Source organism: Oreochromis aureus, linkage group 6 (assembly GCF_013358895.1).
Source record: "Oreochromis aureus strain Israel breed Guangdong linkage group 6, ZZ_aureus, whole genome shotgun sequence".
NCBI lineage: Eukaryota > Metazoa > Chordata > Actinopteri > Cichliformes > Cichlidae > Oreochromis > Oreochromis aureus.
In genome coordinates, this window is record NC_052947.1 from 17,134,837 (window position 1) to 17,153,100 (window position 18,264).

Consider the following 18,264-nt stretch of genomic DNA (forward strand, 5'->3'; position numbering starts at 1 on the left):
CAATTATGCTTAACAGTGGTGCAGTTGGCTTTGACATGCTCTTGTAATTGTGCGTTTCTAATTGAAGGTCTACTTCCAAATATACATACAAACACAGGAGGAGCTCTTCCATCACTTCAGAGGACATTACAGTGACTTGCATTCATTTCCCACTTGACTAACTCTTACCTTAAATCAAGTCTACTCATTAAAAACATAATTAATGAGGGGATTTGCCGTTTGTCCCCAAAATCTGACTGGGTGCAACGATTTATGTCCCTACACAAGTACAAGCGCGTGTACTCTCACACACACACATACACACACACACACCAGCTGTTTCTGCAAGTCCCCAACAATACATGATGCATATTTTCTTAGCATGGGTGGCCTGTAATTAAACCGAGACACAAAGACAAACATGCAGAGACAGTGGTCATGAAAGAGACAGAAATATTGCAAGTAATGAAACAAATTTATTGACTCTTCCAGTAGAGACTTGATATTCATGGAATAAAACTGCTTTTCTGGGAGTTTTTACTGAGCAAACCAGACAGAGGGAGCGAAAACAAAATAAAACCAAAACAAAGAGGCAACATGTGAAAGTGCAAACAAAACTAAAAATGTTCAAAAAATACAAAAAGAATGTAAAGAGTATAATAGTTTTACAGCAAACAGGATTGCTCAAAGCATAAAAATAATTGAATGGCAAAAATCTGCATTTTATTTAAAAAAAGGATTTGGGGAAGTCAGTAGCTGACACCCTTTTCTCAGTCATGATTAAAATCTGAATGCTCAACTTTTTCCCATAACAGTCATTTAACACGTTTTGCTCAATGTAATAAGATGATGAGGCGCAGTCACTGAAATATTAATGTCCTCAATGCGACTCGACTCTGCATGACACATAAGATTCAGCTGCAGAGAATACAGCAGGGGACAAACTACACTGTACTTGTGTTTGCCTCCGCTTCATTTCATGTTCAGCTACCAGTCTTAAATGTGTAACACTACACTAACCAAACTAGGCTTTGCAAAACCAGACTGCACAGCACATAATCTAATAGTGAATATATCTAAACACTATCTGTTTTTTCCTCTTAAAATTCATTTGAAACACAAGATGAGCAACACTTAAAACTGTTTATGTCTGAAATGCCCTTTGAGTGCCATGCACCACACTAAACCCTACACTAAATGCTCAAACGGCCCTAATTTTGCCCTCATATTATTCTTCAGTACTTGTAATAGTGGATTTTATGTTGCTGTTATACAGATAACTTTAACTGCTCTCACTTATTATAACCTAAGAAACATTTTTGACAACCCAGCACACTTCTTTACATATCTGGAGATGAACATTTTCCTGCTAACAGTTTACATTTCAGAAGCACATTTCACGCCAACCTGACTGCAGTTGGACAGAAAACAGAAACCAACTGCATTTCGGCGACCTGGAATGTCCCAAAATTATTGTGACTACATTTGTATATCAGGATTTCCGAGGGAAGAATTAAATGGAAACTAGTTATGAGTCAGAATAGTAGAAAGATGAAAAAAAAATGTTGTGGGAACAAGATCAAAGAGGATACTTGCATCAATATGAGTATGATGGTCTAATTATTACAGTTGGTCACAGAGATCAAGTATCTTCCAGTTGCATCACGCTCACCTTGCTTACTCCTCTCCCAGTCTGTAAATGTGCCCAATTCAGACATCCTTCAAGTAGAGAACAAACCCATTTAACAACCCGCCCAACCTCAAAGGTCCCGGAAAAGTTTGTATTTCAGTCAAAACTTCAAACAGTCTGACTCAAACACAAACCAGTCTGGCACCAGCTAACCCCTGTTCTCGCTACTTAAACCAAAATGCTGGGGTATGGACAGCCACCGGGCCGAGCACAGTGAAGCCTAGGAGACGGAGGATATGGGGTTGTGAGGGGAGCCCATCTGAGTCAGCACCTTATCCAACCACTGCAGGGGGCCGTGCAGGTGAATCTCAATCCAGCAGGGTGTGCTGGTCACATCTTGGCGGTGGTACTCTGCACCCCAGCCCTGACAAGCACAAAAACACAGGTTTTATTTTCTTACAATTTGGTGGATTTAAAAGAAAATGGAAAATACTAATTATTTTTGGACTGTCTCATTATAGATGTTTTACCACATTTAAATTAATTTTCACCGTAAAAAAGTGCCTTGTTTTTAAAACTTCTGAGTTTTAAAACCAGGGCACAGTTTAAGTGTGGAATGACTGAAAATTCATGGTGTAATAAATCTGCTTTCAGCTGTGAAAGACCATCGGCTGACATTAAAATGAAAGATTATCTGTAAAAATTAATGTGTATTTATTGTAGTTTTATGAGAATTTAATTTATAACTATGTCAAATTATACAGTGTTACCACAAAATAGAGACAGGCACATAGTTTCATTCTTAACTGGAATTATGTTGCACAGCATCAAACAAACACTGTGTGTGTGGCTGCTCAGCTGTTTGTACAACTGCTGCCATAGACCATATAAACCTTTTTTAAAAGGTAAAAGGCTAAACATCTATCGTCCAAAAACTTTACATTTTTTAGAAGGAAAATTCAAACCAGACTACCTTAACAAAGCTCATGCGGATAGTGCACATCTTGGTGAGCTCATAAACGGCCTCAAAGCCGTGGTTGACAGACTGAGCCAGCAGCTCAGCGAACTCCTGGTTGTTGAAAATCTTTAGGCTGCAGCCACTGGGAATCTTGCATACAGTTGTGGGATGGAAGCCGTGGTGATAATTGCAGTTACGACTCTGGACGAAGATACTGCTGTCACTCAGACATTCTGCATACACCTCCCCTCCAACGTAATACAGATGGACGCCTAATAGAGAGTATTATCAGATGAATTAACATTGTGGTTGAGTCACTTTTATTAAAAGAAGCCAAACATCCATGTGGTCAACCTGAAATCAACAGACTGGAACGTTTAGTCAATTTGTCGTTCCGTTGCTCGCCACATCTCAGTCCCTGCTCACAACATGAATTGATTTAGACTAGTCTGCAGACAATTGCTTCATTTTGGTCACTGACAGGTTTTCCATGTTGTACCTTTGCCAATGTGCCGCCTGGTATTCTCAATAGTAGAGTTGCGGTTGACGTTTGAGAGCAGGCCGAGGCAGAATCGGTTGCGGTTGTTGGAGGGATCTGTGAAGCCATCGACGAGCACATTGGTGGAGGAAGCCTGGAAGGCCTCTCCAACACGATTGTTGAGCTCGTAGTAAACAATAGAGCACCAGTGCTTGGGTTCCTCATAGGCCACAGGCTGCACATCTGCACAGGAAACACATTAACAAGTCACTAGAGTGAGTAGAGTACACGCTACATGCCTCACACCAGGCACAATTGTGAGGCGCATTTAAAAGTCGTGTGCAGCGAAGCTGATGACAGGAAACCAAATATTTCATCAAATTGCTCCACACTCTTCTTTCATTCAAATTATTCCATGTTGCCTATAACCATAAATAAACATAAACAAGCATATCTCCATATATTTATTCTAACCCAAATCAATGCAGATGTATTCTAAAGTGTCAAGGCCATCTGTGGTCTGCATGCCAGGGTTTATTGAGCAGGCAAACAGTCAATAGACGGGACACGAGCATGCTCGCTGAGCCTGGTATCTCAGGGTAAGCTGGTGCCAGCTGGCCTCACCCTCTCTCTGTAAGGGGAATAAATCATGTTTATTTAAGCGCATACTTCTCCCAAACTTCCTCTGTAGCGTGGCACTGGCTAGCAGGTGTGTTTTGTCTGTCCCTTTCCCAGAACTGGCCTACAATAGAAACCTGCTCCCCTGTACAGGATGCAGCTTGTGGAAGAGAACTGGAAAAAAAAATTCCCAAAACTCCAACTGCCAGGAAAACTTTTAACAGCTCTACTGTCAGCATGCATGGGCACAATCTCTAAGCTTTAATGACACAAAAGTTCAGGCAAAAGTCAGTGCTTTATCAGCGTTTGTACCAGCAGATAACTGCAGAGTGCAGCCATTTACGGGTTTAACTCTAAACAGTAATTTTTTTTTCTAAAAAGGGTCAAAATCAAGCTCAGTCCCAGAGTATCACCTGATCACAAGTCCAGCCCACATGAGCTGACACCTTAGACATCCAATTTAGAAATCTCAGATGCTTATTTAGCCATCAAATGTCTGACAAATCAGCATTATGCCAACTGTCACTGATTCCATACACCATCTTGTCACCACCAACATGAGCAAACAATGAAGAGGTTCCAGAAGACATACCACCAAACATAACTACACAAGTAACTATTTCAACCAATGATTTGAGGTATAATTCAATTTGTGAATAAGTGATAATTATGCTAGGTCAGTAACACATAGCCAACAGCTTAATTAGGTAAATCAGTGGTCTCCAACCTGAAAGGCTAAATACTAACGAGGTATTATGATTCTTATTAAAATGCTACATAGCTTATGTTTCAGCCCTTAAAAATTTGAAACCAGAAATTCAATGTGTAAACTTAAAAGTATATTTACATCAGACAATTTTACTAGAGTTTCCTAGGGATGTTCCGTGCAACTAAGAAAATTAGATTAACCAACTAGTGTAAAACTGAGAAGAAGAAGAACACTTAAAATAAACCGATGTTAAATATGATAAGCAAACATGTTACTATAAAATATTTTCACGTATTATCAAAATATGACAAACATCTGAAAAATTACTGAACTGTAACTAAAAAAGTGTGTTGCATTGTGCCGTGTATTTTGAATGATGCACACTATTTGAAAATTCATGACAACCACGTCATTAAAAGTTAAAATTTAAAATAAGAAAACAAATTATCCATTTTCTTCCACTTATCTTGAGTCGAGTCATAAGGGCCAGGATTGGGTATCAATTAAAATGTAAAACAGATTAAACTAGTAGATTTGGTACAGACTAGTGACAATAACAATGATTAGTTGACTAGTCGCGCACATCCCTACAATTTACCTTTGTTGTCTCTATAGTTGGGTAGCCTGAAGGTTTTTTTTAAAACCTGCCATCGTCTACCATCAAACTTCTTTACAGCTGTAATCCAGGTCTTTGGATTACTGATAAAAATGATTACTGAACAAGCTATAAAATCTGAATCAAAGGGCTTTGGAGTCCAATACATGTCCACTGCTTAGTCTGTTACGCATTTATGAATGTAGTGCTCAGTTGCTGTCTGTGTAGCACAATAAAGTCTACAACACAAAGTCAAGATAGCAGCAATTACTGCACCGCATTTTAGATTTAAAAGTAGGAGGCAATTAGTGAACCTTATCGTTAACAAGTTTTAAGTCATTACCAGCCGCAAAGATGACATAAGCCTAAGCTTTTATAGTCCCCATAAAACGGCTCTGAGGCCTGTCTTAATTTGCTGAGGCTTTGAGCTTCCCTTGAGCCTGCACCCACAGACAAAGCCTACTGTAAACTAGCATGCCCTGCCCACACGCCGTTTTATCTGACACGATAAAGAACAGTGGCCTCACTGAAGTTTTCACTTTGTGCATTTCCATGTGACCACAAGCAAAAAAATACCCCCCCAAAAAAGAGGTATAAAGAAAAAAGGTGAGCAGGTACAGACAGCTTTTTGCAGATATCACATAAAATGTGTGTGTGTGTGTGTGTGTGTGTGCGCGCAAGCGAGACAGTAACTAACATGGTTACCTGCCCGGTTGTTACTCTCCAGGGGCAATGGTGGAGCCATGAGGTTGGTGTCCATTGGCTGAGGGCAATCCTGGCTCATCTGCTCCTCTGGGGGCATGTAGGCAGGAGGGGGGGTCTCTGCATGAGGAAGGAGACAGAGCAAAGTAAAGTGAGCTTTAAAGTGGAGGAAAAGTGTAGGAGAAGAAAGAAAACAGAAAAATAATTACTACCTGGCATCTGGAATGGACTGCCGGGGTCAGAGCTAGATGGTGAATGAGGAAAGGTGACGCTGCTGCCACTTCCAGGTGAGTTTGGGTAACTGTTCCCAGGTGAATGTGGGAAAGGCAAGGTGTTGGCCTGACCAAAGGATTCTGGGAAGGTGGCATTTTGGGGCATGTGTGGCTCGTTCTGTTGTAAGGGGTTGCGAAAGCGAGGCAACATCGTATGTTTGGCATTAAACTCGCTGTTCCTCGGTACCAAGACAGGTGGCAGCACTGTAGAGGAAGAAACAAACAAATGGTGTTCAGAGAGAATATACCGAGTTGAGTTAAACTGGACTCCACCCGTTAGTCAGAAAGTCCTATTATGTGACACTAAAGCTTGCAAATTACCCCCCACCCCAAATAGCTAATCATCTATAAAGAAGGTAGGAGATTTTTTTTTTTTTTTTTTTCATGCTTAACATCAGAGGTGGGTGAAAATGATATATTGATATAAACTGGGAGATGTAAAATCTGCCAGCCAAAACAGCAGCGACAGCAGTCATTCAGCCTCATTTACTAACAGTATGTAAACACAAATGAGTACATAAATCGTACTTACAAACCTTTCATGCACAAATCAATTTACTCGTACAAACAAATTTAGAAGTGCTTTTTCAATATCTACTGGGCCAGAGTTCCAAGAGAGCTGAGTTGAGCAGAAAATGTGGCATCAGGCTGCCTGCCAGTGACTGGCTAGGGTAAAGTTTGGGATGAGCCCTGAGAGAGACTCTTTTACAAGAATCAAACCCGCCATTTTTGAAACCCAGCAACAAGTGGCTACAAACAAACTATCACCGTGGTCCAACAACAAGGTACAAGGTAAATCAATGGTAATTTTTTTGTACAGACTTCATTTTGGTGCAGAACTGCTCAAAGATCAGTTGGCTAACATAACTGTAGCGTTAGAACATTCATTAGGTAACTTGTAGATGTAGCTTATGTCTAAAAAATGTTTTTATTTCTTACAAAATTCCTCAATGTGTAGGGCCTAAAGGAGGTCTGGAACAATTAAACAAGCATGTGGCAAATTATTTTAGTTGTTTATTTTGTGATGTTCCAAAACATATTTATGTTGAAATGCATGCATGCTTTATCTTTTTTTGCTGATCCGGTCTCTTGGGGATGTGATGTACAAGATCAGATATCCACTGTTTCAAAATCATCTTTTGGCTTCAGTTTTTAGTTCATTTTGACAGCACTTAATCAGAAAAGGAAACTGGACATCAAATTCTTTACTTGTTTCATTTCTTTCTCTTACCTTGAGTGTTCTCTGATTCATCTAACACCACAATCACCCACTGAGGTAAATCCTTCATTAATCTCAATCTTTAAACCCCCCCACCCACAAAAAACAAACAAAAAAATCAAAACAAAGAAAGATAATTACTTTAACCGCTCATCATATCAAGCTCTACCCATGTAGAAAAAGATACATCTGAACTCAATAAGTTATTTGATTCCAGCACAACAAAGGAAATCTGTTTCTGGCACTTTCCATGATTCAACATTCTGCGCACAGATGTCGCTACGTTTTTCAAATGTCAGCTTCCAGGCAGTAGGTCTTAGCCAGCAGTATTGGCCCAGGCTCTTAGGTTTCTGCACTAAAAAAGACATTTTGAAGCAAGCTGTTCTTGTGGAATTCATCACTTGGGGTAAATATCCTGGCTGAAGGCTGTTCAGGTGCAGTACAAACCACAGAGATACACTCCACTTGTGTCTATAAATACCTGTGCAGATAAATAAAGCTAGTGGTGAAACTTTAGATGAGACTCGGGTTGCTGTCTATATTCCTGCAGGTAGCCTGAATGTGCTGCAATAGGCCAATGGATCAATATATAAATAAATGTTTATTTTACAGGCTATTTGTGGAGCAGTCAGACAGCTGTGCTTTTATGTATAAGGTTGAAGGGAAATTGGCAGGATGTGTTTGAGTAGGTGGGCTGGCTTAATAGAGGAAAAATAGGGTGTGTTGTGGTGTTGGTTGTGGGGGGGAGTCGTGTGGCCAGACAGTTGCTGTGGGGTTAAATCACCTTAGCCCCATCTTCCACCCGCTGCGAAAACAAAGCGTATGTGAGGCAGCCAACAACTCTTTCCTCCTATTGTGAGAGACTAAGTATCTTCCTGTTCCAGCCATCCTCATCGAAACTGCCTGCAGTCATACATGTGTGTGGGTGTGTGTTCTACTTTTTGTGACATGCGTGCAAGTTTGAGAGTGTGTCTGCCTGTATGAAAAAAAGTAGAGCCTGCAGTACTGAGCATGCCCAAAACAAAGCCCTCATTCTCCCCAGATGGAATTTCCTGCTACATACATACACACCCACACACACACAGCACCCCGCAGACAGCTGTTTTTATCTTGTCAGCTGACTTTCATTTTGTGTTTAGTTAAAGGCCAGCTTGTGTTTGATTTGTCTTATTTTTGCAGGTAGAACCCCAAAGCAGTGGACAAACCTAGGCAAGGAAATAACTCAAACTCGGGTAGTACAAAAACTTTTATAAAAGACATTATCCTGAGTTTATTTTTTTACCTGAGATCTTTATTTTTTTCTTTGTAAAGTCATTTTTAGTGTTGTTTTTTGACTATATATATTAAATCTAATTGTGTGTGCCCTGCCGCTTTCCAAGTGGCCAGCCTCCTGAACCTCTCCTTAACAATAATAATAATAATATTTTTTTTTTTTTTTTTAAATGTCATCTCTCTGTGATCATCCATGTAAATAAAAAGTTGTGTGGACATTCTGGTTAGGGACTAAATCTGTCAGACAACAGAAAGGTAACTAAAACAACATACAAAAAAAAATATACAGAACTGATTAATGGAAAGGAAAATATAGAAACTTGAGGATCCTAAAAGTTTTAAATAGTTATTTTGTCATGATAAATATGAGAAGGCCAGGAAAACCAAACCAGGAAATCACCATTAGTCCAAACCCAAGTGTCCCAGTGTCCTTGAATTGAAAAATGTGTAGAGTTTTTGTTCATTTTACAGTTACAATACTTGTATTATACTTTCCATGGAATCATTCAATCTTTTCTCTCATGGCGTCATCTATACTTAAATTGCAAAGTATCTGAGTTTGAGTACCTTTATTTATTTATTTATTTATTCTTTTACATTTATTATGACACTGTCAAAGAGTCTGCACATCTTATACAGGTATTAAGGTCAGTGTAGAGGCATGCCGTTTCAAGTTACCTCGGGATTTCACTCACCTGGACTGTCCACTCGTTTGTAGTGGTAGGGATTGATGCACACATCCTTCTGTTTGGAGCCAAAGGGGTACTCGCAGCATTCCAGCGCTTTCAGCTCATGGTGGGATTGCAAGTCAGGCCAGCGCCAAACCCGACAATAGATGACGTGGGGAAGGCCTTTCCTGTGAGACACCTGCAGCCGTCCATCCAGTGAGCGGGGGATTGTCACACAGTTACTGGGCTGACCTGGGCAGCTGAGAGCCCGCTCCAGCTCCTCCATGGCTCCCTTTTTCTTTTTCAGTTTCTTAACCAGAGCATCCACTGCCTTTTCTGCCCATTTCTCTTCCTCATCTCCCTGCTTCCAACCCAGCAGCCGTTTCACGGCTGGGCTGGTGAAGGAGAAGAGCGAAGTGACATTCATGTTGGCCAAGCCGCCCTCCTCCCCACTCCTAAAGGAAGCGCAACCAGTCGTTGGACACTGTCCAGTCACTGAACACAAAGGTTTAAATATTATTTGTTTGTTTTCTTATGTTATAATCCTTGGCTTCCAAGATGCAAGATAAGGTCCTCTTCACAGTCACTAGAAAAAAAGAAAAAGAAGTGTAAGTTAAGAAGTATAAGCACAAGTTCCAAGTGTAAGTTAAAGTCCTTCACAAAAAGATGTACACGTCACTGCCTGCCTGTCTCACAAAGCTGCTGCAACTACAAAACATGAACATAAATCACCTCCTCCTCTTTAACGGCACTAGCAGACTTGCCTGTGTAAGCAATGAAGCAAGCAATGATTTCACCCATACAGCTGGTCTGGTCATATCAGTCATGAGTTCTGGGAAAAGGGCAGGAGAGTCACAGAGGACACCCTCCTCTGATCATCAGCCCTAACCAGACATTCTCCCAATAACTTCCTGTCTTTATGTCTTGTCACATTACCACCAATTACTGATGTCATTTACAGGAGAAGACTTCTTATATGTGCAAAGTTAGCACAACCCACAGAGAGAAGCAGCAAAACACCTGGAGAATCTTTGTGGAACAAATGATTCCATTCAGTCAAGAATAGCAGAAAAGAAAGAATATCTATATATCAGAGAGGTAAAAACCAGCAAGTTCTGTCAAATTTGCTTTATATTTTCAAACAAAATCAGATTTTGAAATTAATGTCAATTACTTTCCTGATTAGACGTATCGATTACTAAATACATTTTTTCCCAAACAAACAGGAAGATCATATTTAGTCAAGAACTTTATTTAAAGTGCGCAACTTTAACAGAAACAGCTGCATCATGTAATGCAGTGAGGGGTTGGCAAATCAAACATTAAAAACTATTTAATTCCAGGTTTGTAAACTTATCATCATGCATTTTTAGTGTATTTTGTCGCTTTTCTGAAGGTCATTTGTACATTTTACTCTGACCTACCCAGAGACTATTGAGACTGTCTTGTTAAATAACCAAACAAATAAATGTTTGTGTGTCTGTGGAAGTGCAATATGACAGCATACTGATTCACATCGATATGATCAAGGCTTTTAGTATTGCTTTCTTTCTTATCTCTTATTCTTATCTTGTTTCTCAGCTTAATTTTCTAAGAAGATTAAACGTATTGTGTATATACTATGAGATTTTATGATTCAACAGTGCAAAGACAACTTGCTAGGTAAAATAGTGTGCTTGACAACATCCAGTATGAGTTTTAAAAGATTTCAGAGGAAGGAAACTTCTAATGAGTAACCTGCTGAGGCAAGTGATCAAAAAAGCTTCAACACCACACACCGGCTCTGGGCAGGAATCTGGCAATGTGTAGGACAATAAAAAGGAAGTGCATGCGAACCCCAGTATAAATGTGCCTATTCACTGGGGTCCCACGGGAGCAATTCAGTAGTCAGAAGGTACACACATTTTGGCTTTTGAAAGGGAAAACAAGAGCACATTCAGCACTCCTCGTCCCACCTTCTTTTCAAGTTATGCCTGAATGCAATTAGGCAGATAAAACAGAGTTATGGTTGAGGTTTGGCTGCAGATGAATGTTCAAATGTGATCCTTGAATCAAATAAACAGCGTGTCAGGAATCCACCAGCGTTTATCTGTAACCGATCGTGGGTGAGTGTGCATCACTCTCTGACAGTAAAGCCTGCAGTATATTGGATTTCCTAAGAGCAGGAACAAATACATCATTAAGGCTGCTCTGTAGTTATTCCTGGCCCTTCAGATTATGGGATGAATAGTGATTTCTATCTTTGTCAACTACTGCCTGTGTAAGCTACCTCATACTGGCATCTGGACTGGGAAGTTTGATACGAACAGGTGCCATTTACAAAGTGTGTGTGTGTTTGTGTGCATGTGTTGTGGAGGCCGTGGACACTTACTACTGCCAACCACACTGACTGGAAAGCTGCAAGTTAAAACTATAATTAGCCTGTATATAATCGGCTCATCTAAAAAGTAATACAAAACTACAGTTGTTCAAAGGACGGGACATTTGGTGGGAAAACTACATCTTAATACTGACAAAAGAGTTGCCACCTTAACAGAAACAGGAAACAGACTGTGTTTTATCTTATGTGTCATCGCCTGAACAACAGTGACATCACTTCCTTCTGCTGAGACTTGCAGGCTTTTCCACAGGTGCAGGACAGGAAACAAAAAAAATGTTTCCTGAATTGACCATCCCTGACCTTTTTTTTCCTCAGACTCTTTCACGATGAACAGCTTTTCATTTTAGTGAAACGTTTAAGGACGGGTAGTCAAATTGGATTTCTGTCATGTTGCCCTTAACTTCATTTGCAAACTAACTGTTCTATTTATGAGGAACAAGTATTAATACCAAGATTGTTGCAGTTAAATAAAAGCTAAAACTAGGTGTGAAAAACATTTTAGGTAATTAAAATTAAAATTTGAGTAAAGTGGATGGCATGTACTCACAATACCTTAGTTTTGTCAAGGTGGTCAACTTTATTAACACAACAAGCATCAGGAGGCTTTGGCATTTAAGGTTTTAGTAAATGCTATGGATACCTGTATTATCATAACTATTCTGAACTTATGCCCCTGACAAATACCACCAAATTATAACAAGTAATAATCCTGGTTACTAATTTACTTTTTGTTTGTTTTTTTTAAAACAAGAAAAAACAGACAAACAAAAAAAAACAACTGACTTTTTCTGCCATTGCTAATGTTGTCTTGATAATAATTACAGAGAATAAAACTACTACTACCTTAAAAAAAAAAAAAATCCCAAAACAAATACTACTACTACTACAATTAGGTTAAATGTCACTGAAATGAGGACCACTACATTTTTAAACACACACAGTGTCAGAGTAGTTTTCTTTGTGTCTAACATTAGCAGGACTAGCCCCAGTAGCCCTCCTTTATCGTATGCAAGCATGAAAATTAAACAAAAAAATATTTTAAAAAGAAATTAAAATGACAATTTAAAAAAAAATATACAGTGACAAGTAAAATTCTTACCAAAACTTGGGAATTCAGCTAAAATTCTTACTAACACTAATAACAGGATTTTTTTTTTTAAACTGACTTATTCAAATAAGTGTTTTTTTTACAAAATGAGATTAAGGTGACATCATTGATTGTCCTGTTTTTTTTTGTTTTTTTTAAAGTAATCCACACCTACTGCACCCTACATTAACTAGTGGCTTGCTGCTAGTCCCCCCCCACACACACACACACACACACACACACACACACACACACACACACACACACACACACACACACACACACACACACACACACACACACACACACACACACACACACACACACACACACACACACACACACACACACACACACACGTAGACCTTTTTGTGTAAATCAAACACAAGTATGACTAAGCTTCTGACACTTGTCCTGCTTGTTTTAAACCTAAAACTTATGACGCATTTCTCTTGGTCTGAAAAAAAATAAATAAAAATAAAAATAATACCAGTCAACCTTTGCTGTTACTGGCTGTTGTTGTAGCATAAACTCGTCCATTCACATGACTATCTATACAAATTAAAAATCTCTGAAAGCTGACATAGACTATATCTCTATGGTGACCTTGTCAGTGTCTAAAGTAAATCTGACTGAGCACATTTTCAAACTACATGAAACAAAACATTTACTGGAGATCTGAGTCTGCTGTGTAAAAACAACACACAGTTCAAAAGGTAAACATCAGCATCATCATATTACTGTCAGGGTCACCACCCAGACATATAAGAAATTATTCTGATTCACATCCAGCCACAGAGCTTCTTTGATGGTCTCTCAGTAACAACCAGTGCTATCAGTACAAGTTCAGGACTAACTGCACAAAGACTAACTTTAATGCATTTCAGATGGAGGATTCCAGAAAGCTTTGTACAGTAACATCTGGAGCAAACCTAACAATCCTGTACTGTCATTCAGCTGTAGATGGAGGCCATGTCTCTTAGATATTTCCAGCCCTGGCAGTCAATAACATCTGACTGCTCGCCTGACCACATGCTTATTTAAAGGCCCTGATATGGCACTGTGTTTCTTCTTTGGACAATGCTAGTTTGAGTTTTCTGAGAAGCAGTCAAAACAAAAAGGCGCCAATGTGCCCCTCTTCCTATATCTATGTATAGACTAGGATGCCTGCATGACATAACGGCCTTTCTGTGAACCAACTTTCTGAATATGTGTCTGAAAAATATTTATGTCCTGCAGTAACAGCATATATGGTATTGTTTTTGTCATGTATGTGTGGTTTTATGTGGTCCTGGAAAACTCTACTGTACCAGGAACTATAACACAGGTGATGTTAAATAATTTGGTGGGTATACATGTGTCCATCTATGTACAAATAAAACTTTACAGATACTGATATTATAATAAAGGTCTCGTCCAAAAACTCTCTGGCATTTCGCTGATAGAATGAACATCTCCAGATTCTTATTCTTATCATTATTATTATTATTATTGTTATCATTATTATGAAATGAATTTTTAGCTGAATTGCCTCCTGAAGGTGAACTTTAGTTGGAGAAGTCACATTAAACCTGACTTTGCAATTCAAAATTGCAGTGGTGAGTGTAAACAGTAGTAAAACGTGTAATCTGTACTACCACTATTGTGTAAATAAGCCAGACATGGAGAACCCACCAGGCTTTATTTGGGAACATGCTGCAGCAATGTTTTTAAGCACAAATTAATCCAATGCAGGAAAAAAAAAAAAAAGAAAAAAAAAAAGGATTGTTACATCATCACTTAGCAAGGAGATGGGTAGAATGTCATAGGATTTCACAGTCAGGTTAATGTTTCAAACACATCTTAACCAAATAAATTATTAAATGAACTCAATCCACACATGATCCATACTTCAAATTTCTATGTAACCATCAAACTTTTAGCGTCATCCCTAATCTGTGACACAGGCATTAAAGAAACATGCCTGCAGTGGCCTTTGCCGTTGCTCTCTCCTCTATGAAAATGGAAACGGATACCATCATTTAAACAGCTCCATAAAAAACATTACCTATAGCCAAGTCTGAGCATTGCTCTCTCACTATTGCGTTAGCGGTAGCTTGTTATGGCAATCAGTTAGCCCACTGGACAGAAACTGAGGCTAATGGGAGCACAGAGTGGGATGATGCGACACTGACAGGCGAAGGCTTTGACCCACCTGGTGCGAGCTGTTAGCCACTACACTAGCCCCATGGATCATTCTGCACTGCTCCAGTGTCTGTTAATCAATTTAGGCCTGGGCTGTGTAGGATGAGCAGGCAGTAATGATGCTCTCTGGACCCTCCCTGGGGATGGAGCATTATAAAGAAGCTACATTATTTATCAGCAGGGTCCTGGATAGGGCCTCCATTAACCCCCGCTCAATGGAGTCACTGGCTATAAACCGTGGAGTGCAGGAAAGAAGAGAGTGATAGATAAAGCGAGAGGAAGAAAGGAGGAATGATGCAGAGACAGAAGGAAAAAAGTAAGTGAGAGTGATGGTGATGCCTGAGATCTAAGACAGGCTGAGTGTTTGGGAGGAAGAGATATGGAGAACGCTCACATATCTGGTCTCTTCAGCTAGTACTTCAACATCAAGAGCCTTCAAGGGGCATTACTGTGTGAATCATGACACTACAAGGATGCACTACAGGCTACTTTACGAATACCATTTCTAACAATGAGGCTAGGATATAATTTTTTTTTTTTTTTAAATGAGTCAACAAATTGCTTTTAAAACAGGAGACCAGCTGTCATTTTTAACATCCTTTTGAGAAATTAACATTAGTACTAAGAAAAATTAGTACTAATGTACTTAGTACTTAGAAGTACTTGTCATTTAAATCATGCCATTTAAAAAAAGAAAAGAAAAGAAAAAGCCAAAAGATCTCTGGTTCCAGTTTCTTAGCCAGATGTCCTACATTTATCAGTTTCATATTATTGCAAGCTAAATATCTTTGGACTGTGGGCCAACCAAAAAAAGCTGCCAATTTTAGCCATTTTATGCAATAAATAAATAAATAAATAAATACAGAGAAGGACATTTTACATGAAAAATATATATACAATTAACCTGTCAAGTTTTCCTTGTTGTACAGTCTTACAAAAGCAGCATGTCTTTGCATAATTGCATTCTGCACCTTCTTGATATTTGCTGGCTAACATAAAGTAACATATCTGCTGTAATATAATATTAGTTCACTTTTCCAGGCTCCCTAATAACTACTTCAGTTGGTTGCAAACAGCATTAGCTAGTGATGCACAATTAATCAAATTTTAATTACAATTTTGGCTTCTAACTATATTTTAAACAAGACAGTTATTGTGCTGCACTCACAATTTGGCTTTCAGCCCCACCTACAATACTTTTGTCATTCCATAAAACTCCAGATTTTCTCCCTGAAAGACTGATTCAAAGAGTCAAGGATATTCACCATTCAAATAGCATGATTTTAAGTTCAATGAAGCCACTATGGCAATCGTGAGAAATGACTTTTGTCATAAATGAGCAGCCCTAGAATTAACGCCGAACAGCTAGACCTAGACACTACAGTCTAAGAGCAAAACCTGAAGTAATCACAGTCATGGCATTGACCTGACGGGCTCCTACAAGTCACATCTACTGCTCAGCATCCTTCCAATGCTGATATGGAAAACACTAGAAACCTGCACAAGAAGTGTCAGGATGGTTCAGACTCTGATGAAGTTGAACTGGGATCAGATTCTTTGCGTCCCAGACATGTCAATCTACCACAGCAGACATAACTATCAAACACATGGGTTTTCATGGTGCTATGTCAAACATGCTCGTAACTCAGCGTTGGGTTTGTGTTGTGTTAGGGTGGACACTTCACTCCAACACATAGCAGACATGTTATCCAACCATACAGTGACACAGGGACACAAGACTTAAATCTGTCATGTTTCTTCTTCTATTTATCCTACAACAACAGTGCTTGTCTAAAACTGTCAACTAAAGAGTTTATTTTGGTTTAAGTCTCTCTCATAAAGGAAAACCTGCAACGTATGGAGACCTTGCAGTTTACTAGTTATCAGCAGCTGTTACAGTGGATGGAAAATATCATGCTTTGTGTTCACCGACGCAGATATCAAGCTCATAAAAGCCTCTGATAATGACAGTCACAGTCAAGAGGCTTCATGCTCATTTTTAAGCTGGAAAAAAAGCTGTCGTAAATACAACTTAAAGCACAACATACTGAGAATGCGATCACAGACAAGGACAAATTCCTGTCCTTTGAGTAATCTGATATGTCATCTTCAATAATGTCAAGAGAGCTAGCTCTAGTTGTTGTAGGTCTCTGCCTCCCTCTGCAATCTTCCCTCACATGCACTCTCACACAGGCAGAAATCCGTAAACACATGGGGACACATGTCCTCTGAAGTGCACCAGCTGAACAGCCACGTTAAGTCTTTATACATCAATAAACACTACAACAATATACTTTCTTAAAGCTTAAAATGGCAAGGTGTAATACGTGTTTACTGATTACAGAGTGATATATGGTTTAGTGGCATCCAAATATGATACATTTCGAAATGTGTAACGCTTCAAATCAAGAGATTTAGCTAATTAATTAGGTGATCATGAGAAACTTAATGAGCAGTCTTGATAACTGTTTATCAAGCATTTTCAGTCATTTATCACGGGGAAAGAAAACTTGCTAAATCCTCAATTTCTTGCTTCTCAAAAGGAGAAGCTTGGCTGTTTTTCTGTTCAATGTCACCGTAAACTAATTTCTACACAGAACAAGATGAAACCCTCGGGCGACTGGTGGCCATTTCTTCCACTTTTTTTAATGTTACAGACTAAACAGCTAGTTGATGAAGCAAGATAACATATGACACAGAAAGACCACCCATTTATACGCATAATGCATGCACCCCCCAAAAAAAAAAGAAGAAAAAGCGGTAGTTTATAAATAGCACAATAATCATCATTCCCAGCTGAAAATGGATTACATGGTTAAATACGGAAAAGCTCGTCCCGGTGAACCCTTTACGGTGATTTAAGGGTAATTAAAGGGAGTTTAGCTTTAAGACGAAAAGCTTCGCTTCTACAACATTTTTGGGAAACCTTTGCTGCTAAATTCCCTAAGTTACCAACTTTTTTCCCGCTTTTGTAAAAAAATTTGTACAAGACACTTACAACTTTGCGGCTAAATTTCCACTGCTGTCTGATAACGTGTGCGCAAAAAGAGGAAAAAAAGTTTGAAGCTGCCAACTGACAGTGATGTGCAGATAACTGCTGGGATCTACTTCCTTAAAAAAACAGAGTCGAGCACACTGTGGCTACCGAAATAAAAACAGTTAAAGGCAGCTTTCATTTATAATTCTGTGAAAAAAGAAAAACTTTACCGCACCTTTTCTTCCTCTGTAGCTTTCTGTTTCTCGGCGTCGCTGGCTCCTCCTGTGTGCTCTCGCCGCCTGACTGTGGGTCTGCTCGGCCTGGCGTCAGTGAGTCGCGGAGCCGTCTCACACTCTCCCGAGCGCCAGTATCACACCGCCGCGAGATGCGGCCCCACCGGCAAGAGGCAGATCTACTTTTTGCACATCTAACATCTTCATCGAGAGCGTGGAAGTGGATTATGTAATAGCGAAAGGGTACGGTTTTAGTGCAAAGGTGTGGGGTTTCTTTAGTGCAAAACGTGTCTGTTAAGATAG

The 18,264-nt window shown here is 39.3% G+C and overlaps 1 protein-coding gene across 1 annotated transcript; it reads right to left on the reverse strand.

Annotated features, from left to right (window-relative positions):
- Positions 1-435: 435 nt before the first annotated feature.
- Positions 436-18,118, reverse strand: smad1 (SMAD family member 1). The gene is made up of 7 exons (XM_031752195.2): positions 17,964-18,118; positions 9,128-9,686; positions 5,882-6,145; positions 5,673-5,789; positions 3,067-3,288; positions 2,583-2,839; positions 436-2,033 (listed from the first exon to the last, which is right to left on the reverse strand). The coding sequence occupies exons 2-7, from the start codon at positions 9,525-9,527 to the stop codon at positions 1,890-1,892; spliced, it is 1,404 nt and encodes a 467-aa protein (XP_031608055.1). The 5' UTR covers positions 9,528-9,686; positions 17,964-18,118; the 3' UTR covers positions 436-1,889.
- Between the last annotated feature and the right edge of the window lie 146 nt (positions 18,119-18,264).